The sequence below is a fragment of the Mauremys mutica genome, chromosome 5 (genome assembly GCF_020497125.1).
Source record: "Mauremys mutica isolate MM-2020 ecotype Southern chromosome 5, ASM2049712v1, whole genome shotgun sequence".
Lineage (NCBI taxonomy): Eukaryota > Metazoa > Chordata > Testudines > Geoemydidae > Mauremys > Mauremys mutica.
Window position 1 is genome coordinate 43,435,519 of NC_059076.1, and position 25,226 is coordinate 43,460,744.

The 25,226-nt window shown below is 39.1% G+C and overlaps 1 protein-coding gene across 2 annotated transcripts in view; it reads left to right on the top strand.

Moving 5' to 3' along the window:
- Window positions 1-25,226, top strand: part of SYNPO2 (synaptopodin 2) — a 121,570-nt gene that overhangs the window by 75,772 nt on the left and 20,572 nt on the right. The window contains exons 1-4 of one of the 2 annotated variants that reach the window (XM_045018232.1): window positions 7,729-7,763; window positions 8,110-8,261; window positions 14,618-15,429; window positions 18,933-21,127. In XM_045018232.1, the coding sequence (XP_044874167.1) occupies window positions 8,221-8,261; window positions 14,618-15,429; window positions 18,933-21,127 (3,048 nt within the window). In that variant the 5' untranslated portion in view covers window positions 7,729-7,763; window positions 8,110-8,220. Of the gene's footprint in view, window positions 1-7,728; window positions 7,764-8,109; window positions 8,262-14,617; window positions 15,430-18,932; window positions 21,128-25,226 lie in introns of those variants that run through there. The other variant, XM_045018231.1, reaches the window with a different exon arrangement.

Here is a 25,226-nt window from a genome sequence, read left to right on the forward strand (position 1 = left end):
AGAGAAGACAAGCATTGTTTTATGTTTCTGTACCTTCATTTATACCCAGACCGTGATGTTATAAATGTATATTGTATGGCAGTCTAGATAATTTAATGGTAAATGTATTTCTGCTTGAAGATATAAAACTTGGGAACGGGGGAAGTAAATGACACAACAGGAAATGTGAATGCTGCGGTATTTGAAGACGTGCCTTAAATAAGATTGCCGCAGCCTCTGAGATGCATTAAAAACAGTCAATGGCCGCCTATCCCAGTGCCCACTATAGCAAATTATTACTAAAATGTTTTAGATAACCATTTTACAAAACAAACAAACCAAAACAAAAATACTTCTAACACAATAAGTGTATGTTTATGTTCTTTTATCACTTTTTTTTAAACCTTATCCTAACACAGTGCCACCGTCCGGACTAGGGGAGTGTGAATTGTTGAGCATGCTAACATGTCCCAAATTAAGAAAAAATGGCACATTAAATCTTTTAACTGGCAAAGCAGTACAAAAACCGGCCAGGCTGATTAAAAATTGGCCAGGAGGCAAGGCAAGGCAACCCTAGCTTTAAAGGCTGTGCTTCCCAGACAGTCAGGGTGGGGCACTCTGAAGCTCTTATTACACACAGTCAGTTGCAACCTGACAGAATAAAGCAGAGCTCTTGCAAGCAGTTTAAGTGCTGAGTAATCAGTGAGCGTTACTGGAGGATTCAGCTCAATGTGTTTCCATGATAAGGGCAGTGAATTTGGTGATCTCAATGGCCATAGGTGCACAAAACCATTAAGGAATTCAGTGTATCTCTCAATAGCTGTTTGGGAAGACTCAGAACAGGAATAGTAGCAGTGTTGAAAACTGAGGAAGATTAATGTATGTTGATGTGATCTAAGCCAGAGTTAACATCTATCTCATGATTTTGGCATCAATTAGACTATTTGTGTGATCAGGGAAGGACTCCTGTGTAAGGGGCTGCAAAATTAGGGTATAGGGTCTGTAGTTTATGATAAGCTAAATTCAGGTTAAGTTCATTTTCAGTCACAATATTTTTAATTCATAGAATCATAGGGTTGGAAGGGACCTCAGATGGTCATCTAGTCCAACCCCCTGCTCAAAGCAGGACCAATCCCCAGACAGATTTTTACCCCAGTTCTCTAAATGGCCCCCTCAAGGATTGAACTCACAACCCTGGGTTTAGCAGGCCAATGCTCAAACCACTGAGCTCTCCCTCCCCTCTCTGATTTAATAATAAATTCTCTGATTTAATAATAAATAAAAAGCACTAATATCCTTTAATAGTTTTTACCATTCAATACTTCTATTTCCTGCCCATAATCTCACATACTGTACTGTACACTGCTAATTCTATTTAACTGACAGATAATTTGTTAATACATTTAAATGGGTTTTCAATTCTGTGTATTTGCGATGGGGTTTATAAACAGAGAGGAAATGAAATTTCATAATTTTTTTTAAGCATAAATAAAAAAGACTCTTGGAGAAGAGATCATAAACTTTGTGACCAAGGGCAAATAAATTAATGAAAATGATGATTACTAGAAAAAATGAAACACTTCTTACAGTATATTTAATGTCTAACTATATTAAATTAAATGTATGATTATATTAAGCTATCTTTACACTGAGCAGTCTCTGAAGCATATTTGAATATATCTAGTTAACATTTTTATTTGATTACTGCAGCAACTAGTAGTAATCCTATGATTATCAGTACTGTCATTATCAATATGGATTTGGCAAGTTTGCCACCTAAATAAAAAGATTTTCAGCAAGCATCATCTGATCTTTAAAATGCTTTAGTTGATTTTGAAATACTTAACAAATACCAATATAGCTCTTATAGTCCCCTATGCTTTCTTAGTGCTGAGTCCTGCTTCTAGTCAAGTCAATTGGCTTCAGTAGGAGCAGGATTGGATCATTAAGCAGTTCTGTAGCATGAACAATAGTTTGGCTGGGATTTTCAAAATAGCCTGTGTGAGTTAGGCACCCAAGTCCTATTGAAATTTGCCAGAGCCATTCTTCAAGTCCTGTATCAAACTGCCAAGAAGGAGATGATCTGAAAACCATTCTTCAAGTCCTGTATCAAACTGCCAAGAAGGAGATGATCTGAAAACCATTCTTCAAGTCCTGTATCAAACTGCCAAGAAGGAGATGATCTGAAAACTTGAACATTATAGCAAGTAATAGTTAGACATGCTGTACCAAATTAAAATGAATCAGCATAATCTCCTAGTTTACTATCAGGAGATATTTACATAGTCTGAATAAATTTCAGTAGATTATTGGTTTTGCCTATATTCAATAATGTAATATTTTTCAAAAACTGTATTTTTTCCACTGTTCAACTATTTGGGACAATGAACTGGCAATGTTACAAAAATGCAGAAGAACCTAAGGAACATGCATAGTATTGGCAGTTACAACATGGTGTTGCTGTCCTGCCAATGTGAAAAACATAAGAGTTCCCTTAAATCCTTCAGAATTCAGAATAAATATTTATGTTGACATTTCACTGTTTGATAATGTTAATTTTGTATTGTGAAGAAATAATGGAGTAGTCTGCAGTTCTAAACAGCAGGTGGTATATAACTGGAATAATCAAAAAAAGGAGTCCCACATTCAGGGACGGAGCTTTCATCACTAGCAACACATTCTGCATCAGAGAGAAGGAAGTAAAGCACTAGAACATTCCAGCAGAGCAGCTGGTGTCTAGACAGGTTCAGCACAAGTGGTGGAAGGCTGCAGCAGTGATGATTGTACGACAAAATTAATTATGAACACCGAGAAGCTATTGGAATTGTACAGAAGTTTCCCTAGTAATGACAACCTACTTAGTAGTTTTAGGGTAAGGAAATTTTTGATTCCTTTAGAAACACTAGCCCAAAGAAGGTGGGAGCAGATAGTGACCAAAAAAGCCCAGGTTGAGCCATGAGGCTTCACTGATTTTATACTAGTGACACTCTTCTGTCTTTGGGGAGTCTCTTGTGATTTACATGGATGAGAGTCTTGCCGCTGAATTCCCCACAACTGAAGAAAGATTCCTCAGTTTCCACTGTGTAATCAAATTACATGGCTATCAGCAGAAAAAACAGCTCTCAGTTTTCTCTAGGACTGGTAAAGAGTTTTGTGTTGAGACTTTGTAATGGAAAATAGGGTTTTTGAGTAAATAATTTGTTATGCAGAAAGGGTCTGCTTTCCTTGAACATTTTTGATCTTTTGTCAGAAAACCAGAAACCTAAAAACCTAAAAAATTTCAGTTTTTGGTTTATTCAATTAAATGTCAAAATTTTCCATTGCAAATGTTGATGAAAAGTATTTCTTTCCCAGTCTCTGGAAATATTCAGTGGGGTTAACTACCACTCCCCATTTTATGACCACCACTAGTTTCCTCCCTCTGTTATGGGTAAACTACAATGCCTGATAATATCTTGAGATTAGGCCAGCAGCAAGCCAACGTGGTTTTTCTGCACTAGCTGGCTGCTAGTTCCTTCTTCAGTGCTCTCTGCCCCTTGACTTCAGCAGAAACCTCTCACTGAACACAGGGATGGGTGGGTGTAGAGTGTAACTAGCTGCTGGCTGGCTGACCTATGCTGGGAAAGGGGCTTCTGAATAGTCAGGAGAGGAGCTTGCACACCATGTGGGTAAAGAGAAGAGATCAATTTTGGAGTGGAGGAAAAGGAGAGAAGGAGGGAAGCCACAAGAGCAGAGGTGTGAATGGAGAGCTGTAGAAGAAGGGGAATTATTAAATTATTAAAAATAAAAGACTTATTTTTTGTTAAATAGTTTTAAAGTTCTCCATTAACAAATAAAGGAACTAGAGTACATCAGTGTGACAGCAAAATCACATTAAGGGTTTGACTTATACTGGTAAATCAGGAAATTCAGAGCAACACTTCCTGGTCGCTAACAACATAAGAATTGAAATGCTGACAGAAGAGCTGTATGTTTAGCCTGGCCCTGAAGATGAATATTTTTTATTTATGCCCAGTCCCACGAAGGGCAGTGGGATGTACCTGAGCCCTAATCTGAAAGGATCACGTCTAAGAATAGGAGAGTGAAAATTGCTGCCCATTTAGTTCTGATGCTGCCAATAAGACTAGTTAAAAATTGATGCCACATATTACTGGTCAGTCTAGTCATGTAGACATCTTGCCACTGGACAATGAATGGAGACCCCTGATTTATTTCACATAAATCACCAAACAGCTATGAAATGGGTAACAATTGCTGACCTGAGCCAGATTCAAATTGTCAACCTACCGTAGAAGTGAAAGGACAGAAACAGGCGATTTCCCTTAACATCATAGGAATTCCTTATTTCTATAGTGAAAAATCACAGGAATTATTTATTTTCCATTTACACTGTTTCAGAGTTCATATATTTTTATTGTTAATGTTTCTGCATTTTAAAACTGGTGTAAATTTAATTTGTTTCTAACATGACTACTAAATATTTACTTTAAGGGTTATATTGCATTATAAACATTTTAATGGAAATGTCATCCACGTTTAAAAAACAATATAAATCCAACTTCATTTATGCAGAGAAACATACTAAAGACTATCTAAGCCATCATTGCTTCCCAAAGTGCAAGGATGTTTATAGTCCTGCTAGAAAAGGATAAACACAGCATACCACTCCATATTTGTAAATGTTAGCTGCTCTGCAAGGTGGTGACTGGCTGCCGGATGCGCTGGATTATTGTTTCTCCATTGTCCAGAAGGCCATATTGTGACACATGGGTGTTTATAAATGTTAACAGCCAAGATGAATGGCCAGCAGCAGCAAAAAGGATTATAGTCCCACTGTTATTTTCAAATAACATTATGAGTCCAGGAATTGCCTCCAGAAATGGGTTGCCTTACAGAACTGCCTCCAGAAATGGGATCCTATACAGAAGCTCAGCTACTAATGGCCCCAGTGCAAACTGAGAGCACTTCCATTGGAAACAATGGGCTGACACCACACCAATGAGTGTGGTATAAATACCAAGATGCACGGTTAGCAAATAATGGTTTTGAGGACTATACATATTTACATTACTGTACACAGGGCTGTGATAATATTAAATAAAATAGCTAAGAAGATTAATCGATGATTATGTGCATCTGTGTTTTTATGCTTTTAGCATAACCTATGAACACAATATTAAGGATGAAGTATTCATACATGCACAAAAGATAGAAAATTCAGAGTTAAGATTCCATGACAACCCCTTTGTGTATATGTGTTGTTTTATAATACAGTTTTGCATGCTTCCTGGTTAATATAACAACATTTGCCAAATATGTATTTTATAAATAGCAGTTAACTGGATGGCATTCCTTGAGTGGTGTTGAAGATGTTGAAGATGGTTTGTTATAAAGCAGGGGTTCTCAAACTGGGGGTCAGGACCCCTCAGGGGGGTCACGAGGTTATTACATGGGGGGTCATGAGCTGTCAGCCTCCATCCCAAACCCCGCTTTGCCTCCAGCATTTATAATGGTGTTAAATATATTTAAAAGTGTTTTTAATTTATAAGGGGGGGCGGTCACACTCAGAGGCTTGCTATGTGAAAGGGGTCATCAGTACAAAACTTTGAGAATCACCGTTATAAAGTAACTATGATGGGTCACAATATTGTACTGGCAATGGAAAGAGGACTAGAGCAGTAAAAACTGATCAGTTCAGGTAGATTCTTTAATGAGAATGTTGGCAGGCTGTGCTATTGAAGATCTGCTTATGCTCTTGAACAGAGGAGCTTAAAACAGTAATGAGGCTCTCTCATCAGTATACTCCTAGGCTTAAGGAGCTGAGAAGAGAGAATAAAACCCTTTAGGACAACAAAGAAGAATTAAAGAAACTATCTTTGTGTGTGTACCACCTCAAAAGATCTAGCAAGACCACAGCACAAGTTAGCAAATGTTAGATTGAGTTAGCACTTGGATGGGAAACCTAGATGCTGTATAGGGTAATCCCAACAGGTAACATTCTTTCCTCTGCACCAGTAGTAGTTTAATACCCCAGCATCAGTTATGGGGCATTGGAAGGTAGGTGGTGTTCTTCCATGGATGTGATGTAAATCCTAGCCACTTTTGGTTATTAAAGTTCCCACTGCACTTTTTGCAAAAGCAGAATTGTTAACCCTGCAGTTATAGCCACATTCCACACTGGGTAATTACATTCTTCTGGCTGCTGAACTTCTCCCTTCATTTGCAGCAGGATATACAGCATTTCTGTTCACTTCTTGTCCTAAACTGTTTTGATGTGTTGCTGTGCACTCTTGAACAGCTGTTGCCTTCTACCACAAAGCTACATGCACGTTATTATTTAGCGACGTGATCCCTATATGTTCCTTACCAGCTGTACTCCCCAGCAGTGCTGTGAGGCTTGGCTAATGAATATAAAGTGCTTTAAGGTCCCTGGGAGGAATACACAGATGCATGAGGGAATCTTAGGCACCTAAATGGTTGGTGACAATCATTTTAGAGTATTCCTCCGTGTGGTTTTACAGCTTCAGTTAACACTAAGAAGAGATACATTCTATTTATTAAAAGGAATGAAAGAGGAGTGTCTTCAACAAGTAGTTTCTAGTTCCAATAATTTAAGACATTGTTTTGGACCCATAATGTATTAAATGGGTTGGGGGCTAGATGCCTTAGAGATCATTGCTCTCCCATGTGATACTGCAACAGCTGAGATAGTCCAGGTCATGACACCTGGAGATGACATCTTCCCAATTTAATCACAAATTGGGGCATTGTTGGAGAGAAATCCCCAATGACAGGGTTTGTTTTCTGCCTTTGTTTGGAAGAACCTGGATCTATTGATCCCATTTATTCTTCCTGATTTTTTCTAGCATGACTAGAGGCAAAAGCTTGGGGGAGGGGAGGTGGTGATGGAGAGGAGTTTGAGGGTTAACTAGTGGGATTCAGAGAGGTGTGTTGTGTTTTTTTTTTACTTCCTGTGAATGGTTATTTGATCACGTGATGTTCAAGAGAGTGTGCATTCTTTAGAAATCAAAACAAATAAATCTGAAAACCCTTCATTGATCTTTTAATATGCTATTCCCCCTTACAGAAGTGATTACGTAGCTGGGCCCAAATCTATGAAGTCTGTGTAGGATTTCTTCTCATGATACTTACCTGATTTATCACGATGACTTGTTTCCTTCCTAACAGTGATTCACTGCAACAGGCTGTATACTCTTTTAATTGCCCATTTACAGTTTAGCCCATTTGTTTTCTCCTTCTCTCTGTATCGTATATAAATATGCACATTATATTAACTCATTTGTATAGCTGAACTGTTGTTGAAGAGCAAGAAAATGTTGTGGCAGGTGTATGTATTTGTGTACAAAAATTAGGGCCAAAACCAAGGGTACCCAATGTTAGGCTGCTAAGTTCATACAAGGGCACCTAAATAGATGCCCTGACTATCAAAGGTGTTGAGCCTCCAGTGGCACCCATTAACTTCAGCACTTTTGAAAATCAGGGCACTTAATTAAGATAACTAAATCTGAACTGAGGACAATTTTTTTCCAGAGTGAGGTGCCTATAGTTAGTCACCTAAATAAAAGTGTTTCTTCCATTGTCTGAGGTGCTGAGCAGCCGTAGCTCCCATTGAAGCCAAATGGCATGCAAATATGCCTCAGGGAGCCTTACTTTAGGGACTCATTTTTGAAAACTTGGCCTAGGTTTCTAAGAGGATGTCAGGTCCTCATTTTACTGGGCTATCTACACAAACTCCTGGTAGTCTCTCATTAGCCAGCTGAGTGGTGAGCTAAATCTTTTGCTTTTCTGCTGAACTCTGTTCTTTGTAGTGTTATCTCATCCTTCCATGCCTTCGCCACTCTTTTGGTCTGTTTCATCTGCCTTTTGCATTCTGTTTGATACCGAGATTGTAAACTCGCTGGGGCAGATTTGTCTTTTGTTATTTGCCAGTACAATACCTAGCTTAATAGGGCTTGATCCTTGATTTGGATTCCCCAGTATTACTGTACTATAAATAAGTATATACATGAACCCATTTTTTTCTACTGAGAATGTGGGGATGGAGTTGCAGTTTTCAAATTAGCTCTAATTATACAATTCTGAATTTCATTTACTTTTAACTCATCTCAGGTTCGCAGCAAGAGCAAAGCATCCAAGGCTGGACTGTGTGAGGGGGATGAGGTGGTGTCTATCAATGGCAAGTCCTGTGCAGACTTAACCTATTCTGAAGTTATCAATCTTATGGAAGGTCTGACTGATGCCCTCCAGCTGCTTATCAAGAGGTAAAGGAATGTTCAGAATGCTTTGGCATACATTCTGCTCCCTAAACGTACTGGAAAAACATGGTGGTGCATGGATGTCCATTTTATAGACGTACTGTGAATTTCCAATATATAGTAATATTATTATTTACGTATTTATCACCAGCACCTTGCCACTGTACACATGTAAAGGAAGACAGTTCCTGGCCACAAAGCACCCACTTGATAGTTCAGACAGCACAGTTCAGATACATAAGATGCATCAATTCAGGGTACTATCTCCTTATGGTACAGTTTTATCTATCTATGCTACTTATATGCCCCCCCATCACCATAGCATCTGAGTGCCTCAGAATCTTTAATGGACTTATCTTCACAGGAGTGTTGACCTCTCTGAGATATGGAAGTACTATTACTCCCATTTCACAGACAGGTTATTGAGGCACATAGTGACTAAGTGACTTGCCTAAGATGTGTGGCAGAACAGGGAATTGCACCCGTCTGTCCCATGTCCCAGGCAGGTGCCCTAACCATCGGACCAACCTTCCTCTCCATTTAAAGACCGCAGCTCTTTGGTGCATGCATTATGGCTTACCAGTGACTGCCTTTACAAAAGAAATGTGTTTTCAGTAGGGATGTCATAAGGATGATCTGGTATATATAAGGGTGAGAGGGAATTTTAAGCTTAGGGAGTGGAAAGGAAGGAATATGAACGTGTAGGAGTGATGCAAGAGAGGCATGTTGAATGAGGCATAAGCAGAGCAAAGATTGTATACATGACAAGGGCACGGTGCATGACAAGGGCACGATGACATGACAAGGAGTTTCCTGAGAGTGGTCAGAACAGGGACCAGAGTCTGGAGACATGACTTCCATTTCTGTTTCTGATTGACTATGTGACCATTAGCAAGTTGCTTAACCTCTCTATGACTCAGTTTCTCCATCTGTAGATTGGTGATAGTGTTTTATAAAGGAGAATAAATATCTCTGAGTCTTGCATTCAGTTTTGCTACCCCTCTAATATATAATATAAATTCTATGTGGATAAGAAAAGGAAACAACCCAAGGACCCTTCCTCCTATGCAGAGGCCAGCCACAATAGGGGCAGGGAACACGGCCAGTGCTCTCAACTAATGTCCCCTCCAATTTTAGCACTCCTAAAGGGGACCAGAAAGGTGAGGATGGTTATGTCCAGGCTTCCTGAATACTAACAGAGCAGCATCCTGTGAAAGGCGGGAGAGTTCCTGTTTCAGCATGTACACCCCCGTAGCTCGCAGGGGACATCTGAATGAGTAAGACAGAGTTCCTCTGGGGACTTCCACAGCTGTACAGTACGACGGTTCCAATGTATCTAGTAGGGTAAAAGTGTGATTTGCCCTGAGAGGGAGACAGTCACTGAGTTGTATTAATCTAATATATAATAGGAGTTGGGTTTGAATGCTTTATGTTTGCTTGTTTCTGTGGGCTGACTAATGTTCTCAGCTTGATGAAGTCACTGGAATAGTGACAACTGAGGACTCCAGCTCACCTACTGTGGTGTAACTCTTATTCCTAACTAAGATAAATAAATATATCTAGGGCTGCAGAATTTGATTTTATTATTTTAAATGTCGATAGATAATATAGATGTTTATTTTTAAGCTTTTTTATTTTTATAGATTTCAGTTTTCACATTTATCGGCTTTTTTCACAAATAGGTTTTAAGCATTTTTTAACTTTTGAATTTTGCAGTTGTGGGAAATTTTGCAGTTGCAGTATGGGGAGGGTCAGATAATAATTATTTAATGATAGTAAACTGCGAGATTCAAAATGTTAAAGCTTTATAACCATTAAAACACTAATTGTCCACATCACGTGTACAAAATATACAAAGTAAATATCCTTAAATCAAACTCTAATAAGGTCTCAAGCAGCATTTTTTCTTACTTTGCCTATCTTAAATTTTGATTATTATTGATGGAAATATTTTTTGTCTGTGTGCATATGTTGAAATTGAAGTTTAGTGACACTTACAGATAAAAATCTAATCCTTCATTTGAGTTCCCTGTGTGATATCAGCATTGTTATTCTTTTACTTCATGAAGATGACTGGTAAAACTAGACTTTCAGAAATAACCTCTATCGCTGACTTTCTGCACTTTTTGCAGCTGCACAAATAACTTCAGATATTTCCAGTCATAGCTGTTGCTGGTAATTGAGATTTTAAATGCACCAGGGGGCCACATCCTGGCTCCACTGAAGACAATAGCAAAACTTCCATTCCACTTTGTTGGTCCTGTCTGAATGCATAAAACAGATTAAAAATCAAAACCAAAAAATAATTTGGGAGTATTACACTGTTTAGTGGGATGAAACCCCGGGGCTTCCAGGCATCATGAGGAGCTGACAGTTTTCCAGCAACAGACCTTCCTTTAAGAATTGCACAGACTATTCAGAGGAAATTCAGTTACTGGTGCAATCTCTGAACTTTGTGTCCTCAGCCATTCAGCCACCGTCTCTTCCATTTAAAAGTCTCCCTCCTTGTACTGTTCACTGTTGGTATTTTCATGGGCAGGAGAAAGGAAACTGATGAACTCCTCTCTCCCCTGACGCCTCCTCTGTAATTCCCAGTCTGCTGCCACCTCCTCTGTGGTTCCCTTTTGGGAATCTTTGGAGATGCTGGCTGACTGGCCCCTCAAGGTTCTTCTGAAACTACCAAGATGTGACCTAACATCATCACAGAGCAATGGAAAAGCAAACCCTTCATCTTCGGCTGCAGACAGCTCTTAACTAAGCATTAAGAGAAGAGTATACATTTTAACAAAAAATGGTGCCTAATTTATTAGTTATTAATATTAATTATTTGTATTACCATCGCCGCTAGGAGCCCAAGTCATGGACCAGGACCCCATTATACAAGGTGCTGTACAATCAAAGAACAAAAAGACAGTCCCTTCCCTCCAGAGCTTACAATCCAAGTAGAAGACGAGAAAGAACAGATGGATACAGACAGATGGAGCAGTACAAGGAAACAATGAGACAATATTGGTCAGCATGAAAAGCAGTGGTCACAGTGCAACAGTGACCTAATTGCACTCAAGTTTTTGTAGGCACCATGGCGGAGTTTTGAGGTGGGATTTGAAGGTGGATAATGAGGCAGCTTTGGGGATGCTTACAGGGAGCTCCCCCCAAATGGGATGGGCAGCATGGGAGAAAGCACAATGGTGCTTGTTTGAAAATTTAACAAATGAATAATAGAGGCTGGCATCATGGGCCAAGTGGAGACAGGAGTTGAAATTTCAATAGTGAATGAGATGATAGGTATGGTGGGGTTAGGTTTAAAGGGCCGTGATATATTCCTTGGATGATCTTTGCATCCCAATATCATTAACCTTTTAATTTTGCAGGTATGAGTAGGGAAGCCTCACTTACTATTGTGCGCTTGCTAGGAAGCCTTTGACTGATACCTGGTTGCTACAATCAGAATGGGATTTCCAAAGCATTCAGTATTAGCCTAATTCAGCTTCGACTGAAGTAGTGAGAGGTTTTTCCATTGATTTAAATGGGAGCAGAGTTAGTCCAACACTTAGGTTACGTCTACACTACCCGCCAGATCGGCGGGTAGTGATCAATCTATCAGGGATCAATTTATCGCGGCTAGTGTAGATGCAATAAAATCGATCCTCGATCGCTCTGCCGTTGACTCCGGAACTCCACCGTGGCAAAAGGCAGAAGCGGAATCAATGGGGGAGCGTCAGCAGTCGACTTGCTATTCGCGTAGCTGAAGTTGTGTATCTTAGGTCGACTCCCCCCAGTGTAGACCTAGCCTTAGAGTTTTTAAAAATCCCACCCTAAGTCTTCAAATGCTCCTGGTTCTTTGCTGGTTAGATGGAAGGTTAGAGGAAGCTTTCTTGCTGCTCTCTGCACTGGAGTCAGGCTACCTCCCCGTGCTCCCCTGCAAAATCCTTGGGATTGGTTGCAAGGGAGGGGGAAAGGCCCTGCTTGGTAACTACCCTAAAGAGACTATATGGAGGGAATGTCTTACTGACTTTCCAGAAAGCCTCTAGTGCAGTGGTCCCCAACCTTTTTCGTCTGGCACCCACCAGACGAAGGACCACGGCGGCGGTCGAGCATCTGCCGAAATGCCGCCGAAATTCGGTGGTATTTCGGTGGTGATGCCATCGAATTTTGGCAACATTTCGGTGGATGCTCGTCCGCCGGCCAGTACGCGGGCACATTTAGATGCCCCCGCGGGCGCCATGGCGCCCAGGGGTACCGCGTTGGGGACCCCTGCTCTAGAGGGAGGTATCAAGGAAGCAGTGGGAGTGGGAAGAGAGCCACTAGCCTCCCCTGAAGCACTCAAGGATGAATAGAAAGCTCCCAGTGGATGTTGAGAATGTGAGGACCTGGGGACTAGGGAGAGAGTTCCTGGGGGCGGGGGGAAGCATGAAATATTTCCATGAAAGTAAAAAGATTGGCTCATGCTCAGTGCATAGCAAACTGAACTGTGACATTCAGTCTGTAAACACCATTTTGGACCATGGTGCGTCCCCTCCACGCAGCTCTACCTCCTTCCTGCAATTATACCACAAGTGTCTGGGTACACAGAGGTTTTGCAAATCTTCCAGTAAACTGAGCAGACCTAAAAAAAATGAATCTGACAAAATAGAATGAAAAATAAAACAAAAGAGACCAGATACAGTACTGTACCACTGGACACACATCAATGTCTATAAACAGTATAAGTATATCCATAAGTAGTGAGGGCCTTTTAAGGTGGAAATCTCTCTCTCTCTCTCTCACACACACACACACACACACACACACACACACACAGAGCTACCAATAAAGGCTAAAAGTTAGTTGGCCCACACCCAGTTTTATCTCCTACAAGGAAATGTTTATGGATTCATACAATTTTTTCTGCAGTCAGCAGCCACACAACTGATTGTCCAAATAGCAAAACATGATGGAATCCAGAGAGAGACCCAGGGCTTCCTAAATGAAAATCTGTCTGACCCTTATGTAGCCCCATATGTGGTTTAATAGATGTTATACACTGTTTCCTATTTGAGGCAAATCCAGTCTGATGCCATCAGTATGCTGAGAGGCTATAAATGTGAGTTATATTGAGGCATCTTCATTACAGTGACAGATTTACCTAGTCATTTTCTGTTGCTATTTCTGGCCTTTATTTCAAGTGTGATCCAATAGTTTTAGAATACCAGGAACCTGCTTTTGATTTCAAACTCCTCTTATAGTACTTGATGCTTTGTAGTTTATTGAGGGCACCTAATGCGTCTATTAATTACCGAAAAGTTTTGCTACATTACAGCCAAATGTAAAAATGAATAATATGTCACTGTGTCAGACTGCACTGAAATATTTTCTGCTGAAACTAATAATATGCCATTGAGGCCTACAGCACTGAAAGGGGAACTGGAGGTTACAGTAAAATTCATAATACTTTTAAGGGAACCTATAAAACAGAGGGGGGGAGAGGGAAGAGAGGAATAAATAGAAAAATGAAGATATAGTCTGACATGTAGGGTTAAAGGAGCTAAAGCAAGATTCACCAATCGGGAAAACTCCCATTTTAAAATATATAGACTGATCCAGTGATGTACTGAGCACCCTCAGCTTGCATTGTCTTCAGTGGGAGTTAAAGGCACTGAGCACTTCACAGGGAATACATCACAGGATTGGGCCCTTAAAGTATAGTCATTTAATGACACAGAGGGATGATGATACTTTTAAACAAGGAATTCTCTTTAAAACAAGTATTTTATGTAATTATCACTCTCTCCCTGCCCTTTATATGTGACTTGCCTTCTTGGATAGTAAATTCATTGGGGCAGGGATCTGCGTGAGAGGACAGCACCTAGCACATTTTGGGCACTGACAGAATACAAATAAGAGCAATAATAATCATGGAGGTAAAATGGATTAAAATTTCTCCTTTTAGTGCAAAGCCATTGTTTTAATTCAAAGATAAAATAGGAAGTATAAACCCTAGAACTCTGAGATGACTCAAGTGTTTGTCTGGAAACATTACATGTTTTTGTAAAGCAGTGTATACAATTTAGGAATGGGATAGGTCAAGGATTTAAGAATAACTATCAGAATCGTAGTCAGAATAAAAGCTTACTGCAGTAATATAGCTCCTCTTATATCCTAATGCTACTGCAGGTGGTTAGGAGGGGTACAAAGACCTTTGTATTTAAAATGTTTGGGAAATTCTGTTATGTAAATGGATCTACTAGCAGATAATTTTTAGGAGGAAAACACAATATGTACTTTCATTTAAGCATGAAAATCTCTTTTGCAGTTGTACTTACAACAGCTTATGTTCTTGTGTTATTATTTTTGTGTGTGTGTGTATATATATATATGTGCAGATCATCCAATGGACTACACGAAAGCTTGAGTCCAGAAACCGAAACCAGAAACCATGATAACATAAAAAATGAGGAGTATAGGGAGAGTACCACACTGCAAATCAGAACAGCCACGGAAATGCCCCAGAGGGAATTCTACATCACAGAGATACACAATGAAGCTCCCCATGGAGCAGAGGAAAGTGACTTAGACTTTTCTGGGACAAAAGAAGAAAAGGAGACAATACAATGCCACAAAATTACGCCTAAAGTGATAGAAACCTCTAGAATACTCTTGACAGATGAGGCTGCTTTCAAAGAGAAGACAAAAGAAAGAAGGCCAGACACAGTGGTTGAGCTGCAGTTGTCCCTCTCGCAGGACAGGCACAAGGGCACCAGTGTTCCTACTGTTAGTCTCCTGGGAGCTGAAAAGTGTACCCCTTCAGAAGCTGGACCCAGTGTGCAAGAAGATGGGACTAGCCCGATAACTGCAGTCCCCCTGGGTGAAAAAGAGGCCACTGTCCAGTGGTCAAGCAAAACATTCCAGATTGCAAGTGGCAAAGAGGTCAAGGTGATCCAAGGAGCAGAGGCAGGCAATCCATCTCTCCCCATAGTGGAAGTGATCCTAGATTGCTCTGACAGGGAGAAGGAAGTGTCCAGGTCTCTAGCTGAAAAGGGGTGTGTTGATTCTCAAGTGGAAGGAGGGCAGTCAGAAGCACCTCCTTCTGTAGTCTCCTTTGGAATCTCATCAGAAGGCACAGAGCAGGGAGAAGACGACCAGCACTCGGAAAGAGATCACAGCAGACCTCACAAGCACAGGGCAAGGCACGCAAGTATGTCACATCTAAATCATTTGCATTGACTTGAGGGTAAATTTTGTAACTTGAAACAACTTTTCAGAACAGTGCCTGCATTTGTAAATATTTTAAAGAGATTCTTCTCAAGTGTTCTAACCTCTCTCTCTCTCTGTTTTTAAATTGATATTTCTATTCAAAATTCATGTGTCTTTTTAAAACAACAAAATTACAAAAGGTGACAGGCCAGGTATTTAACCATGCTTTCACAGTACCGTATAACATTGCTGTAGTAGACTACTTTACTTTATTTTAAAGACTACTAATTTTAAAATGTGACACCTCACTTTGGAAATTCAAGTACTTTTAGTTGCACAAAGAGAGGTAAATTGTGCAAGGCTTCTAACTTACATTACAAGGACGATTTGTAGAATGTTAACCAAATAAGCAAGGTCATCTCTTGAACGTAGTTGGGTGTTCTGGATTTCTCCATTTATAGCAAAAACTGCATCGTTAAAAATCAAAGCTATGCCACTGCTGTTAAAAGTAGATATGAATAAAGAAGGCTAGTAGGAAAGCTTGATGATGCCTGCAGAAGTCAGTTTGACAGACACCAGCATGTGTATTACTGGCTAGTTATATGATCCTTTGAGTTTTGTAAGTCTTCTCTGGACTGTAAAGTGAACTTACTATTTCTTCTGCCTTCCATACCCAGAGGTGAGCCTCAAAACCTATCTAAGGAGTTTAACTGAAAACAAACTGAAAATGTGATTGAATCCAATGCTGTTTTAAAAATATTTATATATATACACATATTTATGTATTTAGATAATTTCTAATGCTTGTTTGTTCTTTTCCAACAATGTCAAGCATCCTGTTCAGGGATTTAATCACAGTATGGCAAAGGTGCTTGAATGTGTGCAATGATATACTGTAGCAATGAGTTATTTTATATGCAGTGTTGGAACAAGTCTCCTAACCCATTGCTAATTCCTCTGTAAGCATATTTTTAGAATGATAACCATTTGCATCCTTATTGGCATGTGGGTTAAGCCGTTACTTACGCTTTAAGTATCTGTATGTAATCCACATATTTATGGCATATTAAATGGAGTATTAAAGAAGAGTGCACATGCATTGCATTTTGGCAGTGACGCTAGCAGCAACTGTAGAACAGTGTCTGTCAGTCCTGTAATGCACTGGCTGTCTAATAAGATAGGGGTAAGTCTGAGGCAAATCCTATTTAATACAGAATGAATTATCATGTGCAACAAAATGTACTTACATTAAATTTGTTCTGTTTAGGACAATTTTTTTGCCTTTTTCCCTTCCCATATAATATCTGAATTATTATCAATTGGCAGGATTTTACATTTTAAATCAACTGTACCTGAAGAATAAACATTAGTTATACATAGGTAGATATTGATTGAATGATAAAAACATTTTAAAGAGCTTATCTAAGGCTCTAGGTACCGTTGACATATATAGATACATAAGATATTTGCTTGAAGCAGCAAGTATGGTGCATATAAAACATGTTTGTTTTGTGAAGCAAACAGCCATTATATGGTGTTTAAGATTCTAAACTAGAACAGATAAAGCATTGCAACTTTTGATCTCTTTAGCAGAGATATATCCCTGCAAATAGCAATCTGATTAAATTTAATCGAGCAGGCAATTTTTCTTCATTTAAGCCTTCTTTTGAATCTATAGGTTAAACCAGATGTAAACAAGCTGTAAAAATATTTGCTAAGAGAATATTTTAAATTATTCCTTGCCATAAAATCATAGGTGCAAATCCTTTCCCACAAGTGTAGTTTGAGCTGATGAGAGTAGCCTCATTTGAAGACAATAGAACTGCTTGCATGAGTAAGGATTACTCGTGAGTTAGATCTGCAGAATCGGGTCCATACTGCTTAGATACTATAGCAACTACCCTCATCTTCAAACAAATGGTTCTGGCTCTACAGCCCCCGCTCTGACAAATTCCCCTGGTAACTTCACTAAAAGTTTTGCCTGACTAAGGATTGAGCCGAGGATTTCAGGATTTAGCCCTGTGGAAGTTTTGCTGGGTTGGACCCACGTTCTATCATCTTTTATAGTTTTTGGTGAAAAACCATGGGTCTAGTCATGCTCTCACCTAATATAATGGCAAAACTACATTTGTCTTCAGCAAGAGAAGGATCAGGTTCCTTTTTTTTTCCCTGACATGACTGAAAGGATCATTAATTATAAAATGCTTTACGTACATTTATTTAATGAGGTTATTACATGTACATTAAAAATGCTTCAGATGTAAAAATGTTTTACTATTCTACTTCCCTACCATGAATAATACACCAGCAATCCATTTTGTTCGCTTTGAAGTTAATTGGAATATGATCATTAATTTTAAACGGAGCAGGATCGCACACTCGTTTAAAAAAATAAGGAGAGAATGTAATGAGGCCAACTGCAGTCTATATAAAGTATTAAGACCATTAATTTATGCATTAACAGATACATGGAACTATACTATACTATTGAATACTCTTTAGGAGTTAGTTATGGCTACCTGAACTAGTTCCAGAATAGCATTTATTGTAGGAATTTGCTGTCCTTGCTACATGTTTTAAAGAAATATTCTGGAAATGTTATATCCTACACAATTAGCCCTGTTAATGTATTTTAAATACATTTTTACTATAAACAAACAATCTATTCTTTTTTCAGTCCATTTTCTATTATTTTTATTATGAATTACTTTTTAGGAAAGCACTTCTTCCTTTTAAAGGGCTTAAATCTGTTTGCATTGAACACAATGGCCAAACTACCACTGACTTCAATGCAACAGGACTGAATTCATATCCATAGTTTATATGTATTTTTATGTATCAGAGGGATAGCCGTGTTAGTCTGGATCTGTAAAAGCAGCAAAGAATCCTGTGGCACCTTATAGATGCATCTGAAGAAGTGGGTATTCACCCACGAAAGCTCATGCTGCAAAACGTCTGTTAGTCTATAAGGTGCCACAGGATTCTTTGATGTATTTTTATGTGAGTTTGTAATATTATACATATAATACATTTCTATATATAGTGCATATAGGACAGATTTTATATGCATAATAGAATATAATGTATGTGTTTAATGATAGAAAGATATGTGACATAAAAGTTCTTGTAAGTTGAACTAGGAAAGTCCTATAGAAAACTGTGTGGTCTTTAAACTTTGAGGCATGTCTCACAAAGAAGAATTATTGCTATGGAATTTGTGCCACAGTAGTTACTGTGGGAAAATATTTTAATTTTAATGCCTTCCCTATAGATTTATATATATTATATTACAAACACACATAGAAATACATGTAAACTATGGATATGAACTCAGTCCTGCTGCCAGGTAGGATCCCAGTATTAAAGAAAAGAAATATTATGTTCTGGAGAGGAGCACATTTAGGAAGTGGTATTCCAGATAGATGTTGCATTGCTTGTAGTCAGACACCTTCACATACTTCTGTGGAGTGTATTTCTCTAATTATATCTTTTGATCCTTCCCAGGGCTCCGGCGGAGTGAGAGTCTGTCAGAGAAGCAGGTGAAAGAAGCCAAATCTAAATGTAAAAGCATTGCTCTGCTGCTGACGGCAGCTCCCAATCCCAATTCCAAGGGGGTGTTGATGTTCAAGAAGCGTCGCCAAAGAGCCAGGAAATACACTTTAGTCAGCTACGGCACTGGGGAACTAGAACGTGAAGACGACGAGGGTGAAGAAGGGGAAGGTGAAGAAGGTGACAAAGAAAACACTTTTGAGGTAACTTTATTTGGAACAAGTGAGTCAGAAATAGATGAAGATTTCTTCTCTGACATTGACCACGAAGGCCAGATTGTGACATTTGATTGGGACACTGGTCTGCTTGGGATTGAAAAGAAACTAAAAGGTGGAGACGAGATGCAGATGTTGCCAGAGACCAAGGGCAAGGGGGCCCTCATGTTTGCCAAGAGACGGCAGAGAATGGATGAAATCACAGCCGAGCAAGAAGAGGTGAAGTCACACAGAATGCATGCAGAGGAACAAAGAGAAGCCACCCCAAAAGAGAGCTTCAGACAAGTGAGCTCCTCATCCTATCAGGCAAAAGAGGAAGAAACGTCAAAAATGCAGAGCTGTGTGAGCAAAAGTTACATAGAAGTGAGCCACAGTCATGGCAAAATGGTACAACAAAATGGCATTGGGGGAGCATCTGAGACAAACATCTCCTTTCAGTCTTCTGACGCCCATAAATCAGCACCTTTAAACAGAACAGCTAAACCTTTTCCTGGTATATCGAATCAAGCAGCAGCACCATTTTCACCAACAAGAAATTTGACTAGCCCTCTCTCAGATTTACCACCACCACCTTTCTATTCCTCAATTAGCCCACCACCTCAAGCCTCATATAGAGCAGTATTGAGTCCAGTGGCCAGCAGAGCTCAGCCAGCTATTTGGTCACCAACAGAGCAGATAGCATCCAGAGATGAAAGAATTGCAGTGCCGGCCAAAAGAACTGGGATACTACAAGAGGCAAAGAAAAGAAGCACTGCAAAGCCTATGTTTACTTTCAAAGAACCTCCCAAAGTGAGTCCTAACCCTGCCCTATTGTCCCTTGTACAGAATACAGAAGGCAAACGAGGTACTGGAACTGGATTTGAATCGGGACCTGAAGAAGACTACCTTAGTTTGGGAGCAGAGGCTTGTAATTTCATGCAGATCCAAGCATCAAAACAAAAGACCCCTCCTCCTGTTGCTCCAAAGCCCTCAGTCAAAGTCTCTCCTACTGCTGCCACTCCCATTTCACCAGTCTGGTCACCTCCAGCTGTGGCTTCTACCCAGCCTCCTGCCTTCCCAACTCCAAACTCACCCCAAGCTGCAGTTCCTGCACCAATCAAAGTAAGACAACCTGCTCCTCATGTCTTACCTCCAAGTACTCTTAACATAGCTGGTCCTTTTAAAGGGCCTCAAACAGCAGTATCAAATCAAAATTATACACCCAAAACAACACCTACCACACCAATAGGAAATGTTGCATTTGCTGGAGGAATGGGGCCAGCCTTTGAGATGCCACCAGCTTTTAGTGGAAAAGGAGCACAGTTATTTGCCAAAAGGCAATCTCGAATGGAGAAGTATGTGGTAGACTCAGAAACTGTGCAGGCACATATGGCACGGGCCTCATCTCCAACTCCATCTTTACCAGCTTCTTGGAAGTATTCATCTAATGTTCGAGCACCTCCACCCGTTGCTTACAATCCCATCCAGTCCCCCTCCTATCCACTTGCTGCTACTAAACCCCAATCTAAATCACCTGCAGTTACCAAAACTACCAAAAGAAAACCTAAGAAAGCTCTCAGTGCTTTGGATGTTATGAAGCATCAGCCATATCAACTTAATGCATCTTTATTTACTTTTCAACCTCCTTCTGCTACTAAGGAAAGCCTAGCTACTAAGCAGTCTACAAAGTTCGACTCAGTGTCTGCCTCAAAACATGCTCTGCCTTCAAGACCACTCAGTGCTGGTTCTTCTGCTAATGTCCAAGCATCTTCAGTGTACTCCGTACCAACCTACAGTTCACAACCATGGTTCCAGTCGAATACATCCACTCCAATAAATGAGTCCTATGAGCCTAGTGGTCACCCCTCATTTTCTAAGCAAGAATCAATCACATCCTCTTTGTTTACTGCTCCAAGGCCAAAGTTTTCAGCAAAGAAAGTTGGAGTCACAGCCCAGGTGTGGAAGCCATCAATCATTGAAGAGTAAATCTTGTAGTTGCAACTCGGTGTCCACTTTGCTTGCAATGAATTGTTTGCAGTGGTGATCTAGCACACCAAGAGTGCCTATAGCAGTCCTTAGCTTACTTAATAACTTCAGATGTATCCCCTCAAATCTGAGTCCAAACTATTTAAAATTTTAAAGTGAATCAAAATGGTTATAAAATTAAGATGATAAACACTTATGAATATTATCACACACTTTATACATATAACATCCTGAAATGGACACATACTATTGTATTAAGTAAGCCGGATGCTAGGTTTTATGCTTTAAGATGAAAACAAATATGACAGCGAGCAGTGTCCCCTGTATTTCAAACAAACAATTAGAAATAGCCTTCATACTATTTTTCTGAACTGTGCTCTGGTGGCCCAAGGGTTTGAGTAAAATTAAACAACATGCATTGATTTTAGATTTATTTTTAAAAGTGCCTATAATAATATCTATCACTAATGTAGCATACAAAATAGATACAGTTTTAGGCCCTGATCTCCAGTTGGATCTTTACGGACGGACCCTTGTGCCCACACAGAGCCCCAATGGCTTTAGTGGAAGATGGTGCATTGGCACAAGGAGTCTCCCATGGGTTTCTGATTGCAGAATCAGGGCCTTAGTGTGTAAGTTATGTGGATCAGCTCTGATCCAAAATCATGAATTGCTTCTCTGATTTCACAGAGAATATGCCATAAGGAATGTTGAAATGTTTTGAAAAAGTCTGACTTAGGAAAGTGGCTGGAAAAGATGTTAAGGTTTTTCCATTTTTAGGAAATTTTAAACTGAAGTTTACACTCCCAGTGCAGGCATATTTTTAATAACCATTTGCCTTGACTCCAACAAATGACTCATTATAGAAGCCAGCAAATTAGGATTGTTGAACAGTTAAGATGGGTGAGCTGGGTTATGCAGTTGTGATGTGATGCAATACTTCCTCATGAAAGCACAGTGACTAAGAATTGAAGGGATACATAATAAGAGTACTGATTTTTGCAACCAGACTAGAACATGCCATATAAATCAGTGTATAATGATAGGTCATGATTATTACCTCACCTTACTACTGGTATCTCAGACATTTTCCTGTTTGCATTTTGGGCTTTTTCTGCTGTTATTCTTTTTACTCTGTTCTTGCACTTTCACCTTTTACTTCATGTATTGTGGACCAGGAGGATCAAGGCACTGCTACCATGCAAAACTCTACTCAGAGAGGGCCAGATTCTGCCATTTATAATCATGCTGAGTTATACCGAACTCCAGGTCAGATAGGCCAGTTGAAATCAAAGGGACAGATTCTGCCACCCTTACTCATGCTGAGTAGCACTTTACTCGTTAAGTGGTTCCATTGAAATCAGTGGGCCCACTTCTGAAGCAAAGTACTATTCATCATATGTATCAGAATCTGGCCCAAAAGAATACTTGTACAACTCAGTATGGATAAAGGTGGCAGAGTCTAATGCAGATATATTTGTTCAAGCCACCTTCCAACTGGCTATAGGCCAGATTATGGAGCGGTGACAGAGTGCTAAGTATTTACTAACTCAGGTAATCCAATTGGTTGCAGTGTGGGAGTACTTGCATGAGCGAGTGCTCATCAGTGAATGAAACCTCCACAATTTATCCCCATAATATTAAATTAACTACTAATAAGTTTGAAAACAAGAAACTTTATTGTACATGTGAAAATCAAGTGTTCCCTGACAATGTAGTTCACCAAGGGTTGGATTCAAAGACCACTGAAGTCATTGGAAAGATTTCCACTGGCGTCATTGGGTTTTGGATTATGACCCCGATGGGGAACAATCAGGGACCGCAGCCTGGGTGAATCAGCTCACATTAGGAATCAAGGATAACTGCTGGAAACTGCAGGAAAACCAATCAGTTCTGCATGAAAAAGTAAAGAGAGAACTATATTGCAAATACAATTTGCCCAAGAGTATATGGTACCAATATTTTAATCCTCTTGTGATCTCCTTATTTCCATTCATTTTCCACTGTCAGTCTGCTGTATTTTTCCTCCACCATTAAACTTGTCCTTTCTTCTTTACTTTTGATTTTGATTTTTTTTCATTTACATGGATACATTAACTATGTATTTTTCTGCTGTTTCTATTTTCTATGCATTTCAATTACTATATAGGCTGATTATCTTTTCTTTCTTTCTTTCTCTCATATAATGTCATACTATTAAATACCTTAATTAGCTAAGTTACATAAATTCCTTAGTAAGCTACAAATAAAAAAAGATAATACACAGGAGAACATAATCTATTGTTACCAGGGATAAGGGTAGTGGGGTATCACACTTTTTTCAGAAGCAGATAGCTAGCTATCTAGACAGATAAAAATTGCCAAATAAATCTAGTCACTTTAAGACTAGGACATTATAGTATTCCCCAATAAAAGCCATTCTCTGAACAATATGACACCTGTATATTGTAATCACGTGAAAAAACGAACTTCCTCTGATGAAAGACTTAACTATTTTATATTTTTAATAGGGCTGTTGATTAATCGCAGTTAACTCATGTGATTAACTCAAAAAAATTAACTGAGATTAAAAAAAATCACAATTAATTGCACTTTTAAACAATAAAATACTAAGTGAAATTTATTAAATATTTTTGGATGGTTTTCTATATTTTCAAATATATTGATTTCTATTACAACACATAATACAAAGTGTATAGTGCTCACTTTATATTATTTTTATTACAAATATTTGCACTGTAAAAATGATAAACAAAAGAAATTCACCTCATACAAGTACCATAGTGCAATCTCTTTATCATGAAAGTGTAACTTACAAATGTAGATTTTTTTTGTTACATAACTGCACTCAAAAACAAAATAATGTAAAACTTTAGAGCCTACAAGTCCACTCAGTCCTACTTCTCGTTCAGCTAATTGCTAAGACAAACAAGCTTGTTTACATTTACGGGAGATAATGCTGCCCACTTCTTATTTACAATGTCACCTGAAAGTGAGAACAGGTGTTCACATGACACTTTTGTAGCCAGTGGTGCATGGTATTTACATGCCAGATATGTTAAACATTCATATGCCCCTTCATGCTTCGGCTACCATTCCAGAGGACATGCTTCTATGCTGTTGATGCTCGTTAAAAAAATAATGCGTTACTTAAATTTGTGACTCAACTCCTTGGGGGAGAATTGTATGTCTCATGTTCTGTTTTACCCACATTCTGCCATATATTTTATGTTATAGCAGTCTCAGATGATGACCCCGCACATGTTCGTTGTAAGAACACTTTCACAGCAGATTTGACAAAATGCAAAGAAGGTACAAATGTGAGATTTCTAAGGATAGATACAGCACTTGACTCAAGGTTTAAAAATCTGAAGTGCCTTCCAAAATCAGAGAGGGATGAGGTGTGGAACATGCTTTCAGAAATCTTAAAAGAGCAACACTCCAGTGTGGAAACTGCAGAATCTGGACTACCAAAAAAGAAAATCAGCCTTCTGCTGGTGGCATCTGACTCAGATGATGAAAATGAACAGGTATCAGTCCGCTCTGCTTTGGATCGTTACCGAGCAGAACCCATCATCAGCATGGATGCATGTCTTCTGGAATGGTGGTTGAAGCATGAAAGGACATATGAATCTTTGGTGCATCTGGCATGTAAGTATCTTGCAATGCTGGCTACAACAATGACATGTGAATGCCTGTTTTCATTTTCAGGCAACATTGTAAATAAGACGTGCACAGCATTATCTCTTGCAAATTGTAACCAACCTTGTTTGTCTATGTGATTGGCTGAAGTAGGACTGAGTGGACTTGTAGGTTCTAAAGTTTTGCATTGTTTTGTTTTTGAATGCAGCTTTTTTAGTACATAATTCTACATTTGTCAGTTGCACTTTCATGATAAAGAGATTGCACTACAGTACTTGTATGAGGTGAATTGAAAAATTCTATTTCTTATGGGTTTTTACAGTGCAAATACTTGTAATCAAAAAATAAATATAAAGTGAGCTCTGTAAACGTATTTTGTGTTGTAATTTAAATCAATATATTTGAAAATGTAGAAAACATCTACAAA